This window comes from Diachasmimorpha longicaudata, chromosome 1 (genome assembly GCF_034640455.1).
Source record: "Diachasmimorpha longicaudata isolate KC_UGA_2023 chromosome 1, iyDiaLong2, whole genome shotgun sequence".
In the NCBI taxonomy this organism is placed as follows: domain Eukaryota; kingdom Metazoa; phylum Arthropoda; class Insecta; order Hymenoptera; family Braconidae; genus Diachasmimorpha; species Diachasmimorpha longicaudata.
In genome coordinates this window covers 13752448-13778499 of record NC_087225.1, presented here as the reverse complement: position 1 = coordinate 13778499, position 26052 = coordinate 13752448, and the positions used below count along the sequence as shown (strand labels likewise).

Here is a 26052-nt window from a genome sequence, read left to right as displayed (position 1 = left end):
AATTGATTTAAAAAAATAATCGTTTTCGATAACAGATGATGTAATCAGTGTCACGATCCAAATCGATCGAGATGACGTTGACAAAAATATTATGCAATAGTTTTTTATTTTTGGTGTGATTGTTCACGTGTTCCAATAATAAATTAGCCCTGAAGAAGCTCCGCTGTTTGGACAGAAATATTTATCAACAGCATAATTATTTTTTTACATTTTCATTTAATTTGCTTTAGTTTACAAGTCTGCAAAACCGTAAAATCTTTGCGTGAGGGATAAATTCGATGACAATGAATTGATCAATCAATTCTTCTACATTTTTCTTCTACTGAGTCAACTAAATCCCATTACGTCTATAATTTAAATTTATTTTCATTTCGGATTACGTTTTGAATTCCAAATTATAATTTTTTTTTTCTAGAAATTTTTCCTGATGTGATCAATGCAATTTTTACATTTTAGGGTAATAAGGAGGATTGAAAAATTACTCTTCCCCAATAAATTGTTTATGAAAGTCTGCAAATAAGGGGTGGTAGAACGCGCATGCGCTCTGCAGCAATCACCCCCCTCGTCGTGGACGATTCTATCGAAGCAGGTGCATTCGTCCGCATTTGTCTATTCGCGCTTTCCACGGAACCACTCATCTCCATCCCCCTTTAATAAAGAAACAATAATTTGTCACAACCATAAAATCGTGATTGTCAAACCGAGTGTGTCATCCGCTAGTCAGCCACATCGTGTCCACTCCCTGGAAGAGTGCGTGTGCACACATCAAGTCCAAGTCCATTGTATTTTGTACCCATAAAGTATACTCCGTAATTTGTTGAATGCGTCTTCATCATTCGTACGCACCTCGAAGTGAACATCGTCAGTTTTCCACTACTGCAGACGTTTTCTTTATTAATCACTTGATTAGGGGTGTATAGTGGACTCATTAGCGACGCCAATCATGCAGTGCGTCACTGTTTTTTAGCATTTACTGGAGAGTGGACGCATAATTGTGAGTAGTCACCAATTTTTTTATTCATTCAAACAATTGAATACATTTTTTTAATAAAAAAATTGTTTTACACTTTATGATAGATATTTTTTATTTTGAAGGCAATAAATTTTTTTTTCATAGTGTCAATTTTCATATGGAATGGCAAATTAAATTAAAAATCGAGAGGTGAGGATTGAAACAAGAAAAAATAATTAAGAAAATGGGTTGTTGATTTATTCATTTATTTTCGTTACTTTTGTAAGTTTTATGCACCTCATTCGTCATCTTTCAGATAAAAATTAAAGAACCTTAGCCAAGAAAATTAATTTTATTTGTTCATTCATTAATTCCAGTTATTTTTATCACTTTTCTCTTCGCATGCTATTGTTTACTCTGAAAATATAAACATGCGGTGACAAACAAAAGTTCACGTTCGACGGCCAAAAAAGAATTTTCACATCGTCAATTAACGAGGTGAGAATATTATTAAATGGTCAACCCAAAAATAGTTTTGTCGTCAACTCGGAAATCCCGATTCACCGAAAATTCGGGAAACGATCGATGAGCAGCCATTGTAAAGCTCCGTTAACATCAGCTGTTCTCCTCATATTTGTTATGATTAGATCTCTTACGTGTGCACGTAATCCCTCGGAAAGTCGTTAACACGATCATCTCTCTCAGTTATTCCTGAGACGTTACGTGCGTCATGTTCTCAAGTTGATACATCGAGAATTAATGAATTCGGTGGTATTGAACTCGTGAGGGAGTGAATTTTCCTAGAAAAGTTAAGGCTCAATGGCTGGTACGTAAGCACTGCGGGCTTTCTCAGCTTTCTAGTCTTGTGTTAGGTATACCACATGTTTGTGTGCGAGCGCGAAATTCAAGGTCAGTCCCTGGGGGCGGTAATCACAAAAGACGATCGATTGTTGGTGACCTTGGGTGAATGCTTCATTTTCTTATCGCGAGGTACGATTAATTGTTTTTTGAAAGTGAAATTTTTCCTTTCAATTTTTCTGACAGTTTAAAGATTGATTAGTTTTAGGGATTCATTCAGGAGAATATTTTTTAGGTGAATGTCAAGGTTTCCACGTGGTCACTGAGCTTTTTTATACGATTTCATTTTACCTTTCGACTTACTAGAATTTCTTTAATTAAAAACATTGCATAATCTACTTTTAGAATTTTTAAGATTTGTCTTTCATCACCTCTCTATGTCCTATTTATTTAATTAATCAAAAGTAATTAATCGAAAAAAATTGATTTCTCAAATTTTATTATTTAAACTGGATTTAAAATTTTGAAGAAAAGTCTTTGACCCAGTAAATCCCAGTTTCTAAAAATTAAGGATCTGTCGAAAGGGCAGTCTATGCCCTCCCCTGATTTCTACCTTATTCCCCTTAATTCGATGAGTTCGTTCATTACCGGGAGTCAATGAATATTTATTGGTCAATTAAATTCCTCCACTCGGCATTCCCATTGAAAATGCGAAACTCAAATTGGAATCAAGGCTACATCTAAATAAACACTCATCATATCCGATTAACAGCATATTTCCAACGCACAATCGATACTACCTCGAAAAATTATGGAACCCGGGTTGAAGCAGTTCTAGGAGCATCAAACCGGCATTGATCTCGATTTATCACAGTTATTAGTAGTTTTAACGCGACTTTATCGCTAATTCTCACATTTTTTTCGCCACAATCGACTGTCGTCAGAATTACCACAATCATTTGCTGATAATTTATGTCTAGAGAATGTGATCTCACGATTTATTACACAATAATCACTGACAGGATGGTATCAGCGATCGTGACGAATGAGGATTTTATCCAAACGATCTCTGATAACTCGATGATGATCATGAGCATCGTCATGTCTTTCCCAATATTCGAGTCATTATTTTTATGAGGCTATTCGTGCTACAATTGTGCCACGTTTAAAAAGTTCGGTTTTATTGTACGGGATTTGCACCTCTGAGGGATTTACTGTTATCCCGAGTTTGGTTTTTCTTTCGCTGGAAAAAAAATCGATGGTATCTCGATCTATAGATGAGACTGGTCTTAGATGAATGACTTCCACCAATGAAGAAAGAAATTTATTCTCACCTGATAACATCAACGAGGCAGAAGTTGATGGATTATTGGTATTAAAATCGTTTCGAGCAGCACAAAGCGAATTTCCAATTCTAATCGCGCAAATTCCCTGAGAAATGCCAGCAAATTCGACGGAGAATTCTGTTCCTTCTCATTAATTTCTCGCGGCTCCCTTCGAAATTCAATTGATGCATTTTTTTATTGAACAAAAATGTTAAATGAAACATATTTTGCAGAAAAAAAAATTATTGATTTGTAACCGAAAATTGATGATTTCATTGTAAAAATCATTGAAAGCTCCAATAAAATTTGAAAGTTCATCCAATCAAAGTGTGAACAATAGGAAATTCAATAGCATTGACGGCAAAAGCCCTCCATTATCACCGCCACTATCACTGCCTGAACCCGCCCTGTGAATAGGAATCGAGCGGTCTCCATGCCTCCCCTCCCCCCCTCTATTAATAGAAAATGTAATCTCTCCGTAACAGAACCAACCGACTAATGTTCCAAATAGAGCATGACTCCCCATCATCGACAGAATCTTGAACGAAAATGAAATAGAATGTGTTATCTCTGGGTGTGCAAATAGGCCGGAGGCTCGCAGGACAGATAAAGGTACCTCAGTTCCCGCACGAGTGTGCGATAACGATATACCCGTTTTCGTTTCTCAAATGAGGAAATGAAAAAAGAAATGCCCGAGAAAAGTTGAGCACCAAGTTGTACACATCTTCAAGAGTAGAAGAGGAAGAAGATACAAAGAGGGGAACACGTCAATCAGAGGCTAAAGGCGATGTTGAGCAGTGACGTGCCATTCTCAGTACAAGTCTAACGATTCTCTTGTGAGGAGTCTAATCACAGTGAAAATAATAATAAAAGCAACCCCTTGAAGACGATGATACGATTGATCTTGGATGTCCATTGCCTCGTGTAACGCGAGTTCAATTTTACTCGTCAATTTTTCGCCCGAAGATGAAAATAAATCGGATTAAATAATAATCGGTGGATGAACCATGAAATAAGTCAGCATTTGACAGTGCCTAGGATCGAAGGTCAAGAGTCCGAGTGGATTTTTAACGTTACACGCGCTAGCATTCGAGAATCTAATCACCGCTTCTCACACTGTCTCATCATTATAGTTTTTTTTTCTCCCTTTTGTTTCGTTTCGAGAGGCCGCCAGTCGATACGATAACGTGAACCCAGGAGAGTTGATCGCACTCGAGAGATCGGTGGTACATACGACAGCGGAGTGATTAATTTCTCCGATTATTTGTGGTGAATTGTAATGAATTGAGGGAAGTGGAGAGACGGAACAATTGGAGTAGTTGACAGCCACGCGATTCCGCGGTTGAGTGATGTCTTAACAGTTTAATAGTGTGTAGTTCAAAAATTATTATCAAGATGTTGAAAAATGGAAGGAAACAAGTTAGTTGGTTTTGACATTTTTTTCCATCCCATTTATTTATTTATTTTTAAACGTGTGGGGAATTGTCATTGATTGTACTCGCGCGATGAGCGATGGAGTTGACGCGCGACTGAATTGAAAGTCGATCGTGTATTTGTAGTTGTGTCAATTGTTGGCACGCGAAGATCGATTTGTGAAAAGGGAAATAAGGGGTTGGTAGGACGCTTTATTCTAGACACGGAAGACGGCTGCACTGTCATTTTTGTTTTATAGTTGAAAATGAAAAGGTAGTTGAGGATTATATACGTGACGTACAGCGTAAGAGCACTAGTTAAAGTCTTAAATTGATGGCAACTCATACACAATGAGCATCGTTTATAATGATGTCTATAGGCGGTCAGAGAGATGACTTGAGTTGAGTTGACTTGTGCCTTTTCACACATTTATATTTTATTTTCATGGGGAGAAAAAAACCCGGGAGAATTGGCAAATGAGCGAGAAACCGGGGAGCGGAATTTGGGTTCCACTTGGGTAGAAATTTTCGGGTAAACTTTATCACAGATGTGTAGGAAGTAACTACTTCTCAATCTGTTGTTAAATCGTAAGAATGTTTTGTCGGTGTTTTCCGCATTTAAATTTTAAGACAATTAAGTAATTGTAATATTCCTAAAATTATGTCCTCACAATCAGAGATCTTTTATCTAATTAAAATTTCCGCTTCAACTTCAAAAGTAAAATTCGCTCCTGAATTCGTAACTTGTGTCTAAGTTTTTTGCATGCGAATCATTACCTGTCGGTCATGTAATTGACTCCAGGGAGAGGACTTTCTTAAAAAAGACTATAGTATTAGGACGGGAAAAGAAACGTTCAGGGAAAAATTCCAGTGGATATCCTGGAGATGTCGGTAAAAATGTTCCAGAAGTTCCGGATTTTTTGTGTCAAATTTGTGTTTCCGTTTAATTACTAATGTCTAGCCATTAAAAACAAGACTCAGTAATAATTCATAATTTTTTTTCTCCAGAATATACCAGAAGTCCATTGGAGCCCGTACCATTCACCGCATGGGTGCCTGGGTTAACGATAGTTCAGTGGTGGTGAAGGTGGTGAAGGTGGTCCCAAACAATAATAACACTAAAAGAACTAAGGAACGTATTCTGCTCCATCCCCGTACGAGAACAAAAACGCGACGACGTATTGTCGCGTTAAAAACTACTAATGATAACACCAAGGATAATACGTCAAATAAAACGGTCTTCCAGCAATTCAAGTACCCTATCTCTACGATATTGTCATTGCGCCGTCAATTCATAAGGCAATTATCCGAGTGGCCGATACAGCCATTACACAAATCAAGGACGAAAGCGATAAACTCACATTCGTGGGTGAGTGTTTAAATTACAACTCTATTGAACGATAATTTCCCAATCAACCCCCAGAATTGTGGAGGAAATTCTTTCAGGATTCTGGCACCAAGGGAAGAAACATGAAAATTGAAAATTGAAGGGGACCTATGGCCGCTGAGTGGGTCAACCCACATCACCGAGATATCATTGTAAAAATCAAGGACAATGATAACGATAAAAAAAGCCCCCAAATTTTGACAGTATCGAACGGCAAGAGGCTCGAGCATCCAATCATGGTAGAAGACAACAAAGAGAAGACAAATCTAGTCTACGAGGATGGAGGAACGAGCGAGGACATCAGCATACTGGAGTATCGTCGTAGCCCGGACGAAGAGACCGGCGGTGAGATACGCAGAGAGGCCCGGGAATCCTTGACAAAGGAGAAAGCTAAACGACTGGACAGCCTCTACACTCGAGAGATATCGCTGGAGAATAATGAAAGTGTCAAGCTCAACGAGAATTCAATACTGGGTGTTCATGGAAATAAGTGTCTTCGGGTGAAGTTCAACTCTTCGAGATGTAAGAGATCCTCGTCAAAGCGAAAGGATGACGGTGAGCATCCTAGTCCTTCGATATCAACGTCCAGTAGGTCACCGTCAGCTGGTGAGTCGTCCGAGGACAACTCCAGTCTTGGACAATTTTCGGAAGCTCGACCACCTGATGGTGGCTGGGGATGGGTCGTTGTAGCAGCATCGTTTATGGTTAATCTGATAGCCGATGGAATAACGTTTTCCTTCGGCGTCATCTACGTCGAATTTCTGAATTACTTTGGCGAGGGAAAGTCCAAGACAGCCTGGATCGGTTCCCTGTTTATGGCGATGCCACTATTGTCAGGACCTGTTGCCAGCTTTCTCACTGACAGATACGGATGCAGAAAGGTATCGATAGCTGGTAGTGTATTAGCCACCCTCGGTTTTGTCATATCATCGTGCACAAGTTCAATGGCTGTTTTGATATTTACATTTGGGGTAATCGCGGGATTTGGTTTATCACTGTGTTTTGTCGCGGCTGTTGTCATTGTTGCTTATTACTTTGATAAAAGACGATCATTTGCCACTGGTTTATCGGTGTGCGGAAGTGGAATTGGTACTTTTATATTCGCACCGCTGACACAGTACCTTCTTGCTGAATACGGCTGGCGAGGAACGACCCTCATCCTCGCTGGGTTCTTCTTCAATTTGGCGGTTTGTGGGTGTCTGATGAGGGATCTGGAGTGGACGACGATAAGGGCTAAAGCCAAGTGCCAGGAGAGAAAACGTAATCGTGAGAGAAAACGCACTAGTAGAATTCAGAGCTCCAGCGCTGATTCGTTCTCAGCTAGTTCTTCAGCAAATACGACGACCCAGGCGCCTCATGGAATCGCCAATTTTTCGGCGACTTCGGCAAATCCCATTGTCCTGGAGAACTCGAGGAAAACTCATGAGGATTATGATGGCCAGCATGGAAAGAATTTTTCTAGTCTTCTCACTCTGCCTACGTTTTTGAAAAATGGTGATCAGGTGCCGATAGAAGTGCTGGAGCTCTTGGCCACCCGAAAGGACGTCTGCAACATTCTTCTGCATAATTATCCCAGTCTTTTCATGTCATCGAGAAGCTTCAGCGACTCGGCGACGTTGAATGACGGCAATTCAGCTCTGCCAGTCGTCTGTAATGACGATGATACTTACCAGAAGCTAAAGGACAAGGAGGAAATTAATAATTTGGACAGGAAGATCCAGGCCAACAGCGAAAAATTCAAGGAGACTGATGAGGATGCAGCGGTCTATCTCTGGTGGCTTAAAAAATTACAGCCCGATGACAGCCAATTAAAAAGATCAGGGACTTTCGAGGCACACAGAAGACTGCCAACGGCTTACCTAAGAAACATTCGGGTTCACAGACATAGTTTAACTTATCGCGGTGCTATGCTCAATATCAATAGGTACAGGCTGAGGGCCTCCAGTTGTCCTGATATCTACAGAAATTCTATGACCACTATTGCCAAGACCAAGCTCGTGTGGTACGCTGGCCTTTGGGAATTTTGGGATCTCGTCGTTGATATGTTGGATTTCTCACATTTCGCTGACTCCAGGTTTCTGCTTTTCTCGATTAGCAATTTTTTGCTGCATACTTGGTACGATGTGCCTTACGTTTATCTCACTGATAATGCGATTGAGATGGGATTCAGCGAGACAGATGCGTCAATGCTCATCTCGGTTATTGGAATCACCAATATGCTTGGAGAGGTAATTTTACCCTTATTTGGTATTGTTATTCTTTGAAAATAATACGTACATTAATTATTGAAGTCCATTAGCATTTTTGACCTAAATCGTCCACTTGTTCTTTAGCAATTCATATTGCTAGTGACATCCTGTCACATTCACTGATATTCTGACGATTATACTTAAGGATAAAATTTTGTTTTCACAGATATTCCTCGGATGGGCCGGAGATAAAGTCTGGGTGAATGCATCCATCGTCTATGCTGTATGCATGATACTCTGTGGTGCTGTAACAAGCATAATTCCACTTGTTGTCAGACATTACTACGCACTGTGCGCTGTTTCTGGTGCATTTGGTGTTTTCATTGCTGCAAATTACAGTCTTACGAGTATTATTCTTGTTGAAGTTATCACGCTAGAGCGCTTCACAAATGCCTACGGTCTTTTGCTGCTCGTTCAGGGCATTGCCAATCTCATGGGGCCACCACTGGCTGGTAAGCATGCTCATTATTCCTGTTATTGTACATTAATTATTTCCCTGTTGAATTGTGCACGAACGAGATATGGGCAGAAAATGAAACTGTGCAGAAAGAAAAACTAATAATTGAAAAAAATTACACGATGAATATCCAATGGATTTTCCATTTCATTCTGTCAGAATTATATTGGATATCTTTGTTTTTATTTTCTCTTTGACTTATGAATAGACTTTTGTTTACGAAAAAAATATTTTATTTAATAATTGCATTTAGAACTGCTGTTATTGATTGATCCTGTCGTATTTTACAATTAATATCTTCCAGGTTGGCTGTATGACATAACAGGAACTTACGACCTATCGTTCTACCTGGCAGGATTTTTTATTGGTCTCAGTGGTATTCTCCTGATGGTAGTTCCATGTATCGAGATGTATCGAAAATACTACCGTAAAACTAATGCCAATCTATCCACAAAGGATCTCGCTGCCGACATTAACAGCGTATGAGCAGCTGAAGTTTCCTTGAAGAAAAACTCAATGACTGGCGAAACCATGAATTAGTTTAAGTTAAAATAAATCAGTACAGAAGAGTAACAAAAATTACGGTCATCAGGCCATCATATTTGTTTATTTATTCATTGATTAATTCGAACAGTTATTTATTTATCAATTGTGCTTGCATGCGCCGAAGGAATACAGACACTGGAACAGTTGTCAAAATTTTTTTGGCCTTTGTACGAAGAAATTGATGTCGGGAATTTTTTTTTTCCCTCATGAATGAAACTTCCAGTTAATTATAACTTTAATGAGATAATTTATTTCTAGATCTTGAATGTAACTCAATAATCTTTACGACTCTGTATGAATTAGCGATGAAACAATACATATTGAGATGATCGATGCATTCGTGCAGGAGAAATTAATGAATAAAGTGTGGTAGAATTTTTTGATAAAACTCCGACCCATTCGAATCTCAGGATAATGCATTACGTATGTGAATAGTTATAACGAAATTTTCAAGTAACGCATACACTGCATTTATAATGGAATGATTACAGCGACAAGTGAAAAGCAGGAGTACCACGTGCGAAAACAGTTCGTAGAAAAGCCTAGAAAATTCGATACAAAATAAAATTCTGCTGATTATTTGTAACAAACAGCATCTATGGGACAGTCTGTAGAGCTGAAACTCACAGGGAGCTATGGGATTCTTCGTCAGAATCGGTCCTACATTAATGGGATTGTCCTTGAAACTTCCCTAATATTCCTTATCAAATTATTTACGTTTTTCTGCGATATTTTATCGTGTGTGAAGAACTGAGAATAAATATACCGTGTTAGCTCTACGTTATTCACCTGATTTTGAATAATTTTTTCATGAAAAATAAATATAATATAAAGAACGGACCACGGAATTGGATCGTTGAGGTTTCGAAGAAAAATAATAATTATCATTTTTATCAATGTTGAAGCAATAAAAAAAATTAACGGAACCTCAGGGTGTCCTTCGCACCTGACGTGAGTATCGGGAGATTAATTCAGCTTGTCTTTTCTCCACGAGACATTATTTTGCCATATGTCATGGAGTATTTCGTACGCTCATAGACATTGCAAATGTAAATATTGATTTGTTCTTGATATTGAGATTTTTTCATTCATTTTTTCACTTATGTCTTTTGTTGGTTTAAAAATGCATGTCGTCTATTTGCAATAGTCGAGCTGACATGCTGAAAGTGTAAATAATTGACGGAAAATACTCGCAAAGAGGAAACAATAGTTTTATTTGTATATAATAGCTTTCTGTGATGATAAAAGATAAATAAAAATTCCATAGAGTTTTATGAATACAACGTGAGTCTATAGTGATGTGCTGAGTTGATTTTATCGAATATGAAAAATTGAATGAGAAGTACATACTCTCACGCATGGAATGTTTAAGTAGAAAAATTTGAGACTTTCTTCGAGAAATTTCATTGAACTTCTGCAAGGAGTATCTTTGAGTTTGGTTGAAAAATTGCTGGACAATTCCATCGGTTTTTGCAATCAACGGACGAAAAATAAATAGAAGTTTTAAATAAAATTTCATGGAGGAGGCAATAGATTTTTCTGTTCAATTTTTTAACACGTGTCTTATTTTCGATAAAATTTCAACCATTTTCATTAGCAAATCTGCAGCGGCCTTACTGGCGTCTTACGAAATCGGGAGTAATATTTTATTATAAGAGATAATTATAGTGATAGAGGAGAAGTTTGAGAACATTGAATAAATTAAATATTGTTCAATTGGTGACCAAAAACGTACGAGTTTAGTATTAGCCGAAAAACTTTATGTTCATTCAATACTCATAATTAAGGACGAAGTTATTACACGGAATCATTCGAAGATTCTATTATTGAATTGATAATTAAACAATTTTCAATTTCGCGTCAATATTTTCCATACTCTAGCGATTATAAGGGACGGATTTTCCTATTATTCTCAAATGTAGAGGTCGAAGTATTGGAATTTCAATCATTTTGGAGTCGTTTGACTGCTATTCCATTTCCACATTGTATTCGCTGAATTTTTGTCATTTTTGAGGCATTCACGTGGGAAAAGTTTTTATTGAAATACTGGTAAATGATTCTATGAAGAACATCCATAAAAATTCAAGTAAAATAACAATTTTTAAGTTTAAAGTTTTCGTAAATTATAACAAGAAATTTTTTTAAATTCTGTTATGAGACAGTTGATTGATTTCTCTTTGCCAAATTTTTTATCCGTAATTTTCTAAAGGCAGTATCTGATGGGTTTTCAAAGGCTCATTTTCCCAGAAATTCTATTTTTCCATGCGTAAGCCTCCGACCAGTGCCCTAATCACGAAGAAAAAATATATTTCCCTGAAATCGGCCCGATCCATATAATATAAGATATTTAGCATGAAAAATTATACCTTGAGACAAATCAGGCACATCTACCATATTCAAAGCATTTGTCAAATAAAAATTATGATCTAAATTATACGACGAAGTACACCATTTATTTCCTGCTCTTGAGTCCAAACATTTTTCAATCCTCGAAAGTAACCAAAAATCCCATGAAGCTACAGGAAATTTTTTTCATTCCATTTTTTTTCATCAAGAAAGCAAATTGTACTAGTATTTTTTTCATTCTCTCATTACGGATTATTCAGGCTTCCATTTCATTCCTACAAAGACATTATATCAATTTTTGACATCAGCGTGACTTCTTATCTCCCTGAAATCAAATTTAAATTAGCCATAAAGACCTCAAAGTAAAAGGTCAGTCGCAAACTGAGGATTTGTACAAGTAAAATATGAAATAATAAAATAAAATGCAAAGAGAATCAATGACAGATCAATCTAAAAAATCTGCAGAACAATAAAACTCCCTCCATTCGATATTTTCAATGAAATATTTCCCCAGAAATCTAATCACATCCTCTAGCAACTTCACCAGGTGTTTCTATTAAATTATTTTGAACCCAACGCCCGAAGCCACCCCCCGATCGTTGCAAATCCCGAAGGGTAAATTCTCGTGAAAGATGAAACCTCCAAATTTGTTCTTCATATTTTTTTGTCAATAGACACAAACCTGGAGACGTAACATCGTGCGTCATATAATAATCTGCTCATGTACAATAAATCAGTCAGACGTGTGACCCCAGACAAGACTCAAGCAATCCAGCATGTATGAGTGAATCAACTTGAGTGCGCAAGAGCGCAAACAGAAGGGACATGCGCCCCCCGGATTTTCATTTTCAGGTGTATCACGATTTATTTCGTGAGGGATATCAGTACACTATTCGGTACCGCGGACTCATCAAATCGTCTCTGGCTATCGAGTATTCCGTCCGATTGTTGAGGTGTATTCAGACTCCCGCCGATTAATCTCCATCGAATTGACAAATTAGCGGGGTGAAGGGATTGATATCGATGATCGGAAGGCATCGGGTGAATTGAAATTTCATCGACAAGTGATTTAAACTGTCCCCATAGTTGACTAATCATTCGGGATAAATGAATGGCTTGAGATGATATTTCTGTGAAACTAATCTAATAACTAACATTGTCAATTAGTAAACGCCCATTTTTGCAGTAAGTTTCGATGGACAACCTTGACGTTACAAACCCCTCTTTAGACTATAGATAGAAAAGTCGCTCGATAAGTATTAAACTCTGCACGACCTTTGATATTAAATGTACTTGTATTTTCAGTTGAATTGCACAGTGGTTAATTCTTAGCAAAAAAAAACATAACAAATTCGTAGTGGCACACGCACACACACACACTTAATTATGAAAAGGTGACTATTTCCTGTTTATGTTCAATTATGCATCCAAAAACTTTCTCCATTGACTAACATTTTTATTTTACTTAAAATGTATTGGTTTATGTAATTCAGATTTTTCTTTCATCTGAGTCGGAAATTTAGTTCTAGCGCTTGTGGCCTCGACATGGAGATTTTCAGATCGATTTATGGTACTTGTGACGTTAATTTACTCGCGTTTTTACTCAGTATATTTGTGAAACAACCCGGTGCGCGGAGATAACGGGAAAATCAAATAGATGGTGAGGTGTTTTTCCTCTGGTTTTGGGGAGCTAGCTTTTGGTGGAGTCGAGGGGCATGTGAATTTCTGCGATTTTACCGGCATATTGAGTAGTCAAAAATCGATCTGGTATCCATGGTGATTGGTGAAGCGCAAGACGCCCTCTCCCACCCTAGCATGACCCACCCGACGCCCTTCTCGCTGGCTCTTGCATTATGTCTGTCTACTTGGGGTATTGTGATTCTGTGATGATCATGACTGTGAACTAGTCATTTTGCATCAATGCTGAGTTAGTCGAGCTGGGCTCGAGGTGGGGAAATCCTCCTGCCCTGTTTCAAAATTAATCTTCCATTTTTTGGAATATAATGGTGCGAGAAAAATTCCATCGCCCGTGGGCAAAGGGTGATTTTACGCACACTGCGAAATTCCAAAATATTTCGGTTGATCTTTAATGAATTTTAATGATGGATTGCTATGAATTGACTTCCCGAATTCCTACCCCATTGAAAAATACAATGAAGTGCGCAATTATTGCATTGAATCGGTTGAACAATGATTGAATTTTTGGTAGAATTTCCATAGGAAGCCAATGGATCTCTTGGATTGTTTTGTTAGACAATTTTCTGTTGAATTTCGAAATATTTCCGACGGTGTGGGGGGTAGGTTTTTGGGATATTTCATCTTTAGAGAGAACGCATTTAATTTATATGATATTTATGCCCCGGTTGATTAATAGATTTTAGTTGAATTTGATGCTTTCAATGAAATTAATATTTAATGAGACGTTGGAGTCTCTGAGGGAATCTCTAATGTCATTTTCAAGCGTGTCCCTCTGATAGGTATCTAATTAAAAGAATGTGGGCATTTTATCATCAACGATATCCGATAAAAAGGCATTCTTCGAGAAATTTCATGAAAATTTAATGGGTATCCGGAATTTTATAAGAAGCTTATTGTCACCTCTATTTATTTGTCTCTACTTTAGAATATCTTCTATCATCTATATCTATAAATAGAATATCATCCATTTGACTCTACTTCAGAACTTGAAAAATTTCAATTTTAAGGAAATTTACTGCCAATGCACTTACATTTTTTTTCCATGGCATATGTTGTGGTAAAATTACTAGATCGATATTTAAAAAATTTTATAGCAAAGTCAGGGAAAATCAATTGAATTCTGGTAGAATCACAAACAAATTTTATCAGGATTTCTTTCTCACTTCTTTGACTGACGAATGAAAATTTGAAAATCCACTAATATTCGAAGTTTTCTCTCATTGTCGATCTAATTCTCCAAAAACTAATTTTATCCCAGGGCCTCCCGTCCCGGATATCCTCAATGCATGACCCACTGAGTCGTCACGCGACTCGCAAGATTCTGACCCTCAAAATTAGTCGATATTATTCTTCAACACTAATCACTTTACACACGAATCACCTCCACAACTGTACCTCATCACACTTTAATTTTCAGTACTTTTGTTTTTCAGCATGATATTCTATCGCATTATATTTTGAAATATTGAACCGCCGGTTTACGCATGCACATTCCTATGCCCAATCAAGCATGATTTATCAAGCACTAGTCATTTATATCACCTCAATGGTAAGTTGTGGCTTTCTCATGTACTCTTAAACTAGAATGATTTTTTCTCTCTCGTCATTCAAATAAATTCGCACGTAAAATAATATTGCCAAATTCTGGGTAAAGTCATTCAACAATTGCTAGAAAATTTACTGTGCGAATTTACAGATGATCGGTTGAGAAAAGTTGGTGTATTTTTCACTGTTGATTTGTCTTAACAAATGAAATAAATTTTCTCGAGTACTCATACCTCCCGAAACCCCTAAAACCAACCCTCTCCAGAGCTAACAAAACATCACAACCAGTCCCTAAGAATAATCCCTAATCCAATAAACCTGTCAACAGGTCAAAAAGCAACCTAAAGGAGTGTGCATGCTGAGGGTGAAGAATCACCGAAAGTGCCGCCGGCAAAACTGGATAACTAGTTCATTACCTATGCTTTGCAAACCGATCTCCATTCACACCGTGACCTTGAACAATATCCAAGGGTTAAAAGGTTGGCCGCGTCGTTGGATTCACACAAGCAGCACAAGTTACATTTAGATCAGCAATGTCGGACAAAAATGATAACATACTCCTGTCGGATGTCAATCGAGCGGAGGTGAGTCGCAACGAAATGTCCCAGCGAAACAACAACAACAATCCGAGCCTGACCAACGACAACAACAACAGATCCAACAACAACGAAAAACCAAAAGCCCGCAAGGAGGGCCTGTACGCGAAGAAGGACAGCCCCAGGAAGGGGCCAACGTCGCCCGATCGCAAGGACGATGGCTCCAGCAAGAGTTCAGGAATCGGTCGTGACTCCACTCTGGCCCTGAGCATAGACCCCACCAGCATGGAGTCCCTCCCCCCGGACAAGAACGAGAGTGAGTACGAGTCGTGGCTGACCCTGGCCAGTCCCCCAGTGGAGCGACCCCAGCACATCCTCAATGGACGACACGAGAGGGACTCGATAGACTCGAGTACAATGGACGTGATGTTCCAGCAGGAGCTGAACGACACCAGCAGAAAGGAGGAGAAGTCCAAAATACCGGACGGTGGCTGGGGTTGGATGGTGGTACTGGCGTCATTGATCATCTCCATGATAGCTGACGGTGTGTCCTTCAGCTTTGGTCTTCTGTACATTGAGTTTCTGAATGCGTTTGGCGAGTCCAAAGCCAAAACCGCGTGGATAGGATCGCTCTTCATGGCTGTTCCACTGCTGTCAGGGCCAGTTATGTCCGCTCTTGTTGACAGATATGGCTGCAGGAGGATGACAATTCTCGGTGGTCTAATTTCAGGAGTTGGTTTTGTACTCAGCTGGCAGGCCAATTCCATTGAGGTAATGTATCTGACTTTTGGGCTGCTTGCTGGATTGGGTTTGGGTCTGTGCTATGTAACTGCGGTGGTCAGTATTGCGTACTGGTTTGATAAGAAACGTACACTGGCTGTTGGGCTTGGTGCCTGTGGTTCGGGCATTGGTACATTTGTTTATGCACCAATGACGACATTTTTCATCGATGAGTACGGGTGGAGGGGTACTTGTTTGTTGCTAGCTGGTACTTTCTTCAATCTCATTGTTTGTGGAACTGTCATGAGAGATCCAGAGTGGTGGCTCATTGAGCAGAGTAAGGAGAAGGGAATGGGCACACCGAGGAAGAGTCTGGCTAGGTCGGAGGGGGGACGGTCCTACTCGGCTATCAGTACGGAGGAGTTTCCCGGAGTTGAGGAGCTCAGGAGACTGCTCAAGAGCGGAAAGGCACCGGAGTATCTGCTGCAGAGCTTGAGGACCAGCACCGAAGTGCCGGCTAGCAATCAGACGCAGGGGACCAACTTCAGGAGTGTTGTCAATCTTCCCACTTTTGTTAAACAGAGTGAAAAGGTGATCTAGAGGCGTGGGCATGTGCGAGGAATTGTGGAGGAAAAATAAGTGAATGAAAAATCACGTGATGTTGGCCCTGTTTCAGGTACCTCTGGAGGTACTGGAGTCCCTCTCGGGTAACTCAAGATTGTACAATGTCATTCTCGAGAACTACCCGAGTCTTCTGCTGTGCAGAAGCCTGTCGGACAAAAAACTCGATGATCAGGCGACAGACGCCAACAAGACCGGCGTTACCATGTCCATGAGGTTACACAATTGGTCTGATATCTGCATCCACTGCACCCTTTTTATTTTTTATTATATTATTATTTATGCGTTATTCCATGCACATGTAGTTTGGGAATAACAGACGTGACTTGGGGGCTGTCGGTTTGATTGGGAGTTCTTTTTCAGGATTAAACAAGCCACTGACAAGTCGTCACCGCAGCCAGTTGTAACGAAAGACTCTCGTCCTGGCTCCACTCATGCCTCGACGAAGGTCTTGGCGCAGAGGAGAATGTCCAAGAAGGATTTGGAAGTGGCTAACCCACTCTTGGCGAAGGAATTGGCACAAGCTGTAATAACGAGCATCATTTATCATTCGATACACATCTGGAAAAATCGTGTACCATTTACGATGATTAATTAGTTTATGAGTCAATTTTTGGTTTGATATCTGTGGAGACACAGGACATATAGAAGTCGTATGGTAATAATGTTAATGAAAAAAACGTCGGATGGCGTATCCGAATATGATATCTGGGGTTTTGTATGCGATTTTTCCATATGTGGGCTTTGAGAGAGCGAAAATTTTATTGCTCCCGAGCAGCAAATAGTGAAAGAAGGAAAATTAAACAAGTAAATTCCTGGAATCAGATAGCAGAGGCAGAGAAACCGAAGAGCAGCTCGAAGCATCATCTCCCCGGTTTCGGTGGTGGCGTCGTGAGGACGGACTCACTTCCCTGGCTGAGACGACAATTCAACACCAATACTCATTACTTCAAGGACATAAGAGTTCACAGAAATTCGTTGATGTATCGTGGTGCTGTGATGAATCTACATAAGTATAGATTGAGAGCCAGTAGTTGTCCGAATATCTACAGAAACAGCATGACGACTTTAGCGAAGGAAAATGAAGAAGTACGAAGACCTTTTATAGGAAATTATTTCAATATTTCTAAACAATTCTTATTCGTTATCTTTCGCGAGTCTGAGGGTGTTATTGATATGTAGGGCGTGAATTAAGAGGAAATGACACTGTACTTGACTCATCTACTTGAATGATTCCCTTTGCAGAAGTGGTACAGCGAGCTGGTGGAACTCCTGAAAGGCATGATGGACTTTTCAATGTTTTTGGAGCTGCACTTTCTACTCCTTTCCTTGTCAACGATTCTTCTATTCACGTGGTTCATCGTGCCTTATTTTTATCTTGCTGAGCATCTCACGAGAAATGGGTATTCAGAAGCGGATGGTGCTCGATTACTTAGTATTATCGGAATTACGAATACCGTAGGAATGGTGAGAATCCAACTCTTTCCACCAATAAATGCATTTTCCGATTTAGGCAAATGAATGACAATGACTGGGTCATTGACACTTAATTTAATTATCCCCCCACAAAGATCATTAAATTATTTATTCACACAGATCGGTCTCGGCTGGGCGGGTGACCAGTCCTGGATGAACGTCAGTAAAACCTACACATTTTGCCTGATAGCCTGTGGAATTGCGACAATCTTGATGTCAGTATTTACTCACCACTACACTCTGCTGATGATAACAACCGCCTTCTTCGGTCTCTTCTTCGCCAGTAACTTCAGCTTTACCCCGGTGATTCTGGTAGAGCTGATTCCCCTCGAGAGATTTACCACTGCCTACGGCCTGAGCCTCCTCTGTCAAGGAATCGGTAATCTCATCGGTCCACCCCTGGCAGGTCTCATGTTCGATATCACACAGTCCTGGGAGCTGTCGTTTCTCCTGGCCGGTGGCTGGATCATCGTGTCTGGGCTCCTCATGGGAATGATACCGTGCACGAAGAATAGAAAATTATGGGGCAGTGGACCCATGGAGATGGATAGGATTGGGGAGAGGGAGTGCGATGCTTAGGTTCCCAATTCAATGGGGAGTTCGCGGGAAGATATCCTCGCTGCAATGTAATTGTTGACTTGTTTTTAACGGAAGAATTTTGACAGTTTTAGTAAATCGTCAGGAAATGATTGATTCCTGGACTTTAATTTTGCAGGAGTAAATAATTAATCTGCAACGAAATTCTTTTAACGACGAACCACTTCACGAAAAGGGAAAGAGAGAAATTTATTATGTGCAAGATATGTTGTTTTTAATTATACAGTCCTCTGACATATGTTCAGAAAAATATCAATCAAATGTCTAGTGATAAATCACCGTTGTTTTTTGATTATTTTTAAAAGTATTCCTTGTTGATTGATGAAGTCGATTTAGTCCTCTTCGTCTGGTGATACCAAAGTAATGTAAAAATGTTTCGTTTCCTCGATGAAACGAATATCGAATGAATCGAGGGAGGAAATTATTGTTAAGTTACTGCCATTCGAATGCCTTCAGTATATTATGTTTTATTGAAACGTTATAAATAGAACTTTTCTTGGGAAAGTTGTAAACTATCGGATCTGTATAGAAAATGAATATTCATTAGGTAGACGTTAACAGTAAGGGTCGATTATCAATGGATTTGTATTACTCTTAACAGTCGGCAATAAAGAACAACCCTGATATTGTGAGTAATCTGAGGTTTAGTTTCTTAATGACCTGGTGATGTGGTAGGAGTCAGGGGAACTGGACTAGAGGTTCTGCTGGATGGGGCAGGGACACCGAGGATGTTCGCTAATTTTTCCACACTGCTGGTGAATGTTCTGGTGATTGTGGTGTGCTGAGGGCTTATCAGGGCGTCGCCCATCACCCCTAGACGATATCCGGTTCCATGTCGATGGAGGGTTATCGATAAATCTGAAAGGGAGACATTATTGAGTAAAAGATTTTTTTCTCCTGAAAAGTCCTCGAGTCATTATGTATTACTAGTTCTAATATTTTTAAGAATTGGAAAATGCTCACTGCAATTTCCTTGGGGTGGTGCCCAGTACAGAGCTGTTTCAACCCCCTCGACTCGTAAGTCACCATCAACATGAGTCAAGCAGAGGGAGTATCTTCTCGTGAGATGATTCAGGATAATTTTAAGTAGAATTGACGGAAGAAACGACACGAGAATTTGTCTAAAATTTTCTCTAGCTGTAATCGCGTATATCGCCCTCTGCCTCGTTCTCGCTTCAGCCACATTTTCCTTGATTACCTGCTCAGAATCCACAGTAAATTATGATGAATTAAACAAAGCCATTAAGATGAATTATGAAGAGTAGATTATCGACTCACCTCGAGAATTTCCACTAAATCATTCTCAAAATGGGGTGTCCTAGTGGGAAGGGAGAGACAGAGAATCCCTTGGACCTCGTGATTTTTAATAAATAAAGATCTGTGACTAACGTATCTGGCAGTTGCGAGTACCTGTTGAGGAATCACTTGTCCGGACTGTTGAAAATAAACCTTCAACGAGTCGACAATGGCTGTCAACAGAACGTCCGTGTGAGAGGCCCCAGTGACACTCGAAATTCGCTCGAGTGTGTCTACATCTACTTGGTCTGACCATGCAATTACCTTCCTCCCGCAAGGGGAAATGGTCTGAAGTTGGTTGGACTGTATGTCTTTGGAGAACAGCTCGTCCAGGATCGATCTCGTTGCACCAACGATGATTTTGAGGATCATGCATATCTCCATGAACGATTGGAATATCAGGGGAAGGTAGCAGGACAGAACAGAGGTCAGGGTGTCTGGGTAGTAGTGCTTCTGACTCGAGTGCAGAGCACGAAGCTCTCGATATATCAGAATCGGAGTTTTTATTGTTGAGATTATCGTGATGTACCAGAGCCAGTGGATGATCGACGTGACGTTTTGGATCGGGTCCAGGGATTTTAGGAGAGCTTGGCGAATTGTGGAGAGGTTGAAATTTCGTTTTTGGGCTTCTGAGTGGAATATCGTTGTACGGGATATGATTGTGTTCGCGTCGTTCCTAAAATGGTGAGTTCAATCTTGAATTTTGCGATGAGAAGCAGAAAATAATTTCATTTCATCTCCTCATAGAAAATTAATTTCATGTCTTTATAAAAATAATTTAATTTTATCTTATTATGAAGATGGAAAATCTTCAGCAAAATTGTTACTCTATTTTTTATTACATTTTTTTGATTAGAAAAAATCAATACCAACCGTTTTGATATTTTGCACGTGGCTACCACCACAATCACTCCAATCTTCAAGCACTGAAACAAACCAATATGTTTCTTCATAATTTCCGGCCTCTCCATGGGATCATTATTGCACAGGAATTCATTCCAGTTATTACTGAAGCTCTCGGTGAGTTTTTGATGGAGTTTTGGGAGAGCCGAGGGCTTCGCGTAGAGATTGGTGAATGGAGAGTCGATCTCTTGGCAGCTCCAGTTGTCAGTGGAGTACTGAAGTGGTAGGAAATCGGCGAGGGTGAGCTGAGCCTGCCTCAGGAGGAGGTGGTGAGCGCGAACTAGGTATATTTCATTGGCTTCCCTTTTTGATGAGCAGGTGATCATGTGGACTTGCCAAGGAGACTGGTTCAGCGGGAGAAATTTCGATGTCACTTCACTCACGAGTTCCTAATCCAGGAGAAATCGTACTTATAAAATCAATTGATTGGGACAGAGTCTATTATTCTTCTGATAGAAAAATTTAAAAAATTAAAAAAATCATTTTCTATGATTGAATAATTATTGAGGTTTATTATCAAATGAATTCATAATTTTTCGGAGTACCTGAACATTTGCATCGGTGATTGGTCGTCCTCGGAAAGAACTAGGGGCATTGATCAAGTGATTATCGAGAGAAAAGTCCTCTCGATATCGCCAGGCGTAAAAACCATACTTGCTCGTCAACGACGACCTCAATGCTGGTTTCTTCGACACCAAATAATTGAGACGAGTGCGCAACCCCTCCCCCACGAACTTACCCCCCTGGACTAATAACGTATGAATTCCCTGAAAAAATTAATTGTGAGTAGGAGAAGGTGATATTATACCGTGAAAATATCGTGTCATATATTACAGTTGACTCGAATTTTCAATTGAATAAAATTTCCAAATTTCTCACTTGATTTTTTGCATTATCTAAAATACTCTGAACACTGTTTTTCTCCACAATCGTGTGATTGGGAAATTTCCATTTGATAAAACGTATCCAACATCGACGGAACGACTGAATAACTGGAAATAAATTCGAAATAACCATCAGTCGATTATTATCTATGTATGACGCATGAATTCAATTGAGAAAAACATAATCTGGGAAGAATTGCATAGTTTAAAAGCCTTGGAGAATACAAATACAGGGAATTAACCCGGAGACATGTGCAACAATAGTTGAAAAAATGTGGAGAAAATTTACCCGCGTAATTAACGAAAAAAACTGGAACAAAAATAACAGCAGTTCCGACTGTCAGAATTAAATCTGAAATAAAATGGAATTCAACTAAATTCCAGTTCCAGAATAATAATAGTCCAGCCATTTTATCACAACATATTCATTTAATATCATTCAATCACTTCCGTCGTTTGTTACAATTTTGACACCAGTACATTTTACAACAAATTATGTAATTGTCTGAATGAGAGTTGTGGGAGAACTGAAGACCGTATTTGTTGATTACAAAGCGTTGAGTTATGACCTATGGCCCAGCAATAAATATCTATTGACTCGAGCATGAGATACAGATGACGAATCGTCTTTACATAAATTATTTCACACAATGTACACTTCCATCTATATTTACCTCCTCCTTTGTGACGTCATATCATCACTTGACGAAATTTCGAACTTGGGACTTAAAAATTTTCCTTCTAATTTTAACAGTTAATTATTGTCAACTGGCCACGTGCAAATGCTTATTTATTTGTTATAAAGTTCTCGATGAGGGGTTTACTCGTGATTATTTTTCGAATAAATAGAAATGATAGAATTAATTGTCAATGCAGTAGTGGGGTGGGAAAACGTGATAAATTGACTTATCTCTGAATCGAGCTGTTCAGCAATATTTTCGACTTTAAAATTGCGGAATTTTTATAATAACATTCTATTCTAAAACTCAATTCACCTCAACTTATTCTAAAACTCAATTTGCTCCATATAAAGTGCTACAATGACAATTTTGCCATCATCCCTAGATTTTGAGATATACATAAAAAACAGATCAATACAAAAAAATGATTCATCTCGTTTTAGGGCTTTGTCACTAGATTGACATGCGTGACATAGTAATTATGTTTCGAGCTATTTTTGGCAGATACCCCTGTGTATAAAAATCTCATGATTGATGAGCAAATGAAATATGAAAATTGAGATTAGAAAAATTCTCCGGAATTTTGATAAATCTTGGGACAGAATTCTCTAGCTACAATAGCATAGGGCACTTGACGACCAGCTGGAATGAGTTCTTTATTGCTGAGTTTATTCCAGGCATGAATTGCAAATGAGTCCTTTATTCTAGCCATTGTGGAGTTTATTGACTGCTCTTTAAAGTACAGCGACCATTCGCTATAGTGCAGTGGATAAAATGCTGAAGGTGGATAGACGGTGAATCCACGACAGTTTTCCTTCGTCATATTACTTATCTGTGAGCACCAGAAACAATAAAAATTATTGGCAATGTTTTCTTTATGATTTTTCTGTTTATGTCATCAAGATTATCTAAGTGAAGCAGAGGATATCAGTGCATCGATTATAGTTTCATTTTTTACCCATGTATTTATATAATTTCCTATTTATTATATTCATATTCTATTTTTTGTTGTTTGAATGGAGGTGGAATTTTGCCGTCATTTTTTCCATGTTCCTCCGAAGAGAGCAAAAAAAATGTAAACCCGTGCAAGACCCTTTTCTCAGGTAAATTGACAATATAATCGATGAACCACAAGTGTTCTGCGTTAGAAATATTTTTCCAAGCTCATTATCCATATTTTTATGTCCCGAACTTGGAAAAAAGCCGTTAATTTTCCATTTATAACGCTTTAACTCACGTCTTCAGCGTGACACAATTTTTTCAGGGTTCTGGTAACAACACCTGGGCCATTCTGCCCCCACACGTCGCCCCGAAAAGTGGTCTTCAATTCTGTTAAACAAGCGTCAGCGATAGTTCGGCCTAAATCATCCAATCCGAAGCCAATGGCACCAGCAGCCAGATTCCCACCATCCTCTGCCCCTACGAAATTCGTGAGTTTCTCTAATGATCTGTAAAGAAACATCATTAGGTCTATCAACTTTTATATCAATTTTATTTCCTCGTTTAGATCGATATTTTTTTCACCTGATTCAATTGACGCAGTTGTTCGTTTCAGATAAATTCTTAAAAAAAAAATGGAACTACAAAAGATGAAAAATATCAAACGTACTTCATGACGATGACGTCAAGGTCGAGATAAGTACCCCCGAATTTGTAGAGGGTCAGGTACCGAAGGATATCAGACATGTGATGGACCGGCCAATTACTTTTATTAACAATTTCCGAACTCCACCATTTCTCCAACATTGTATTAGCCACATAATCCTCCATGAAAATCCGTCTGATCTTGATATTCTCGTAGGTTGACAATAGGTCTACAAACTGTCGTGTTTTCTTCGAAATTTTTGAGTGATTAAGCACCAACAAGAAAATTTTCATTGAGGGATTCATCTTAGCTGCTGACTCCACTGCACAAGCCTGTCTCGGCGTTAAGGATATGCCCTCTTCGTGGAAAGGGGAGGTCTCGTGGAAAAATATAGCTTTGCCTTCCCTTGGTGTATCAGGATCACCTGAAGGAACGTTTCTCAAATGAATAATTGATTTTAATGGCGCATTCCTAGCGCATAACGACCTTTTTTATCCCTTTAACCCTTCAAACCTCGACAAATAATCAACATTTTCCTAAAAATGCAGTTGCACTGCTCATTATAAGAGGTTTGAAAGGCTTATTGATAGACATATCTGTAAAAAATATCATGAGCAATGACTTTTTCAAACTGATATTTCGAAACCTTGAGTTTTATTTTGAAAAAAAAAAAATAGAGCAACCTTGAAGATGAATAGATAATTATCTCAGAGTGCGGCTTCAAATATATGATCTACCTCATTTTGGTTTCTTTTTAAATTTTCCTTAATTTTTCTATTTTACTATTTTTTAGATTTTTTGAATTTATTGTTATATCTTTTTATGCTGCGGCTGCACTCAGGGCACTTCGGAGTGTAAATATCGGAATTTCATTTTCAGTAACATAATACAAAAACTTGAAAGTAAAAGTCGAATCTCCAATCGGAGCAAAAATACCTGCTGTCAGAAGTGTTCTCAGGACGTCGGGCCCATTCCTCCTTGAGGGGAAGGCCTCGGGTTTCTGTATTTCAACAATATAATTGTTTTCCATCTGCGTTGAATCATTGTTGATAACGAAAAACGTGATATAGAGTAGTATACCGAAGCAGACTCCCAGGAGAAAAATCCTGCCCGTCCACGGCGTCATTTTCACACAGCCACTGACGCTGATAATTGAACCACTCTCGTTACTCCTGTTTATAGGTGGGTTTTGTAGATCTTACTTGAACGGATGAGTTACTCTGTTGATAAAAAAATCGATTTTGTCAGCCAACGAAGGGGGTACCTCGGCAGAGAGTACCTACAATACTGTGTTTTTTAGTCACTTCGTCATATGGTTCCGTGAAAGATTATGTAATATTGAGTGTACATCGACGAAGATTTACCCATCGCTAGGTACAATATTTAATATTGGAGTGAGGCCCACCTGTGAACAATACGCCTTTTGAAAAATTTCTATCAGTTTACACAGTTTAATAATCGGTATTCGGAATCCCGGTGCTGTATAAAATTATACTGAATGCCAATTGATCGTCTGATTTTCAGGACTGCTCGTCGTTCTGTTTAATAAATAAAAAGGAGGAGAATGGACGACTTCAATGCTTTATAGAAAATGGATGTAATTAATAGATAAATAAAATACGTCAGCGACTTTATCACCGATGATGATGTCATCATTCAGTCACTTTCCATGTTCATACGATTTTCGACAACTCGACTTGTACAATAATTTGTAAACTTGTGAGACTTAAAGTTATAGGGAGAACTGCCTACACTCTGTTGATTATGAAGTGCTAAGAGATGAGCTTGCGATAAGTAGATATTGACACAAGGATGAGATACAGACGAGACAATCGCCATTTATCTGAATTCTTTCGCTTCACTTGTGCTGTCATATCGGTTGATGAGAAATCTAATATTGAAATTTCAAGTTGGGTTACTGAAAAAAACACAGCAATTAATTGTGTATAAGATTGTTTTTAGTATAACATTACAGATTGTGAGAGCTTCACTCGTTATTTTTAGAAAAAACAAAACCATTCAAATTGATTTCTTAATTA

The 26052-nt window shown here is 38.8% G+C and overlaps 4 protein-coding genes across 11 annotated transcripts; 2 read left to right on the top strand and 2 right to left on the bottom strand.

Moving 5' to 3' along the window:
• Nucleotides 1-599: 599 nt before the first annotated feature.
• LOC135162604 (uncharacterized) lies at nt 600-11560 on the top strand. Of its 3 annotated transcripts, XM_064121271.1 has the most exons (5): nt 600-994; nt 5496-5856; nt 5934-8102; nt 8290-8575; nt 8885-11560. In XM_064121271.1, the coding sequence occupies exons 3-5, from the start codon at nt 5985-5987 to the stop codon at nt 9064-9066; spliced, it is 2586 nt and encodes an 861-aa protein (XP_063977341.1). In that variant the 5' UTR covers nt 600-994; nt 5496-5856; nt 5934-5984; the 3' UTR covers nt 9067-11560. The 3 variants fall into 3 exon arrangements, with proteins under 3 accessions (XP_063977341.1, XP_063977326.1, XP_063977333.1); XM_064121256.1 differs by having other exon boundaries at nt 5496-8102; XM_064121263.1 differs by lacking the exon at nt 600-994 and adding an exon at nt 3187-4494 and having other exon boundaries at nt 5496-8102.
• A 789-nt stretch (nt 11561-12349) lies between these two features.
• On the top strand, nt 12350-19301 carry LOC135162584 (monocarboxylate transporter 14-like). Of its 4 annotated transcripts, XM_064121226.1 has the most exons (8): nt 12350-12657; nt 12778-12866; nt 15044-16562; nt 16648-16820; nt 16956-17118; nt 17418-17681; nt 17838-18059; nt 18189-19301. In XM_064121226.1, exons 3-8 carry the CDS (start codon nt 15249-15251, stop codon nt 18645-18647), a joined length of 2595 nt encoding a protein of 864 aa, XP_063977296.1. In that variant the 5' UTR covers nt 12350-12657; nt 12778-12866; nt 15044-15248; the 3' UTR covers nt 18648-19301. The 4 variants fall into 4 exon arrangements, with proteins under 4 accessions (XP_063977296.1, XP_063977313.1, XP_063977288.1 ...); XM_064121243.1 differs by lacking the exon at nt 12778-12866 and having other exon boundaries at nt 16648-16808; XM_064121218.1 differs by lacking the exon at nt 12778-12866.
• On the bottom strand, nt 19113-22172 carry LOC135162638 (uncharacterized). The gene is made up of 7 exons (XM_064121292.1): nt 22038-22172; nt 21744-21856; nt 21410-21631; nt 20835-21253; nt 19944-20637; nt 19629-19863; nt 19113-19523 (listed from the first exon to the last, which is right to left on the bottom strand). Exons 1-7 carry the CDS (start codon nt 22156-22158, stop codon nt 19318-19320), a joined length of 2010 nt encoding a protein of 669 aa, XP_063977362.1. The 5' UTR covers nt 22159-22172; the 3' UTR covers nt 19113-19317.
• Nucleotides 22173-22990: 818 nt separating this feature from the next.
• Nucleotides 22991-25851, bottom strand: LOC135162708 (lactosylceramide 4-alpha-galactosyltransferase-like). Of its 3 annotated transcripts, none has more exons than XM_064121467.1 (5): nt 25297-25851; nt 24950-25233; nt 24038-24437; nt 23666-23876; nt 22991-23260 (listed from the first exon to the last, which is right to left on the bottom strand). In XM_064121467.1, the coding sequence occupies exons 2-5, from the start codon at nt 25137-25139 to the stop codon at nt 22991-22993; spliced, it is 1071 nt and encodes a 356-aa protein (XP_063977537.1). In that variant the 5' UTR covers nt 25140-25233; nt 25297-25851. The 3 variants fall into 3 exon arrangements, with proteins under 3 accessions (XP_063977537.1, XP_063977544.1, XP_063977552.1); XM_064121474.1 differs by having other exon boundaries at nt 25419-25851; XM_064121482.1 differs by lacking the exon at nt 25297-25851 and having other exon boundaries at nt 24950-25279.
• Nucleotides 25852-26052: the final 201 nt, after the last annotated feature.

Excerpts from the sequence above, each read along its gene's own strand:
- LOC135162604 (XM_064121271.1), top strand. The coding sequence starts at position 5,985 with ATGGCCGCTGAGTGGGTCAACCCACATCACCGAGATATCATTGTAAAA. Across the intron at positions 8,103-8,289 it reads TCACCAATATGCTTGGAGAG|ATATTCCTCGGATGGGCCGG; the intron begins GTAATTTTACCC and ends TTGTTTTCACAG. Across the intron at positions 8,576-8,884 it reads CATGGGGCCACCACTGGCTG|GTTGGCTGTATGACATAACA; the intron begins GTAAGCATGCTC and ends AATATCTTCCAG.
- LOC135162584 (XM_064121218.1), top strand. The coding sequence starts at position 15,249 with ATGTCGGACAAAAATGATAACATACTCCTGTCGGATGTCAATCGAGCG. Across the intron at positions 16,563-16,647 it reads TTGTTAAACAGAGTGAAAAG|GTACCTCTGGAGGTACTGGA; the intron begins GTGATCTAGAGG and ends GCCCTGTTTCAG. Across the intron at positions 17,119-17,417 it reads CGAAGGAATTGGCACAAGCT|ATAGCAGAGGCAGAGAAACC; the intron begins GTAATAACGAGC and ends TCCTGGAATCAG.
- LOC135162638 (XM_064121292.1), bottom strand. The coding sequence starts at position 22,158 with ATGGCTGGACTATTATTATTCTGGAACTGGAATTTAGTTGAATTCCAT. Across the intron at positions 21,632-21,743 it reads TAGATAATGCAAAAAATCAA|GGAATTCATACGTTATTAGT; the intron begins GTGAGAAATTTG and ends TAATTTTTTCAG. Across the intron at positions 20,638-20,834 it reads ACGTGCAAAATATCAAAACG|GAACGACGCGAACACAATCA; the intron begins GTTGGTATTGAT and ends TCACCATTTTAG.
- LOC135162708 (XM_064121467.1), bottom strand. The coding sequence starts at position 25,139 with ATGACGCCGTGGACGGGCAGGATTTTTCTCCTGGGAGTCTGCTTCGGT. Across the intron at positions 24,438-24,949 it reads GAGAACACTTCTGACAGCAG|GTGATCCTGATACACCAAGG; the intron begins GTATTTTTGCTC and ends ACGTTCCTTCAG. Across the intron at positions 23,877-24,037 it reads CTTGACGTCATCGTCATGAA|ATCATTAGAGAAACTCACGA; the intron begins GTACGTTTGATA and ends GTTTCTTTACAG.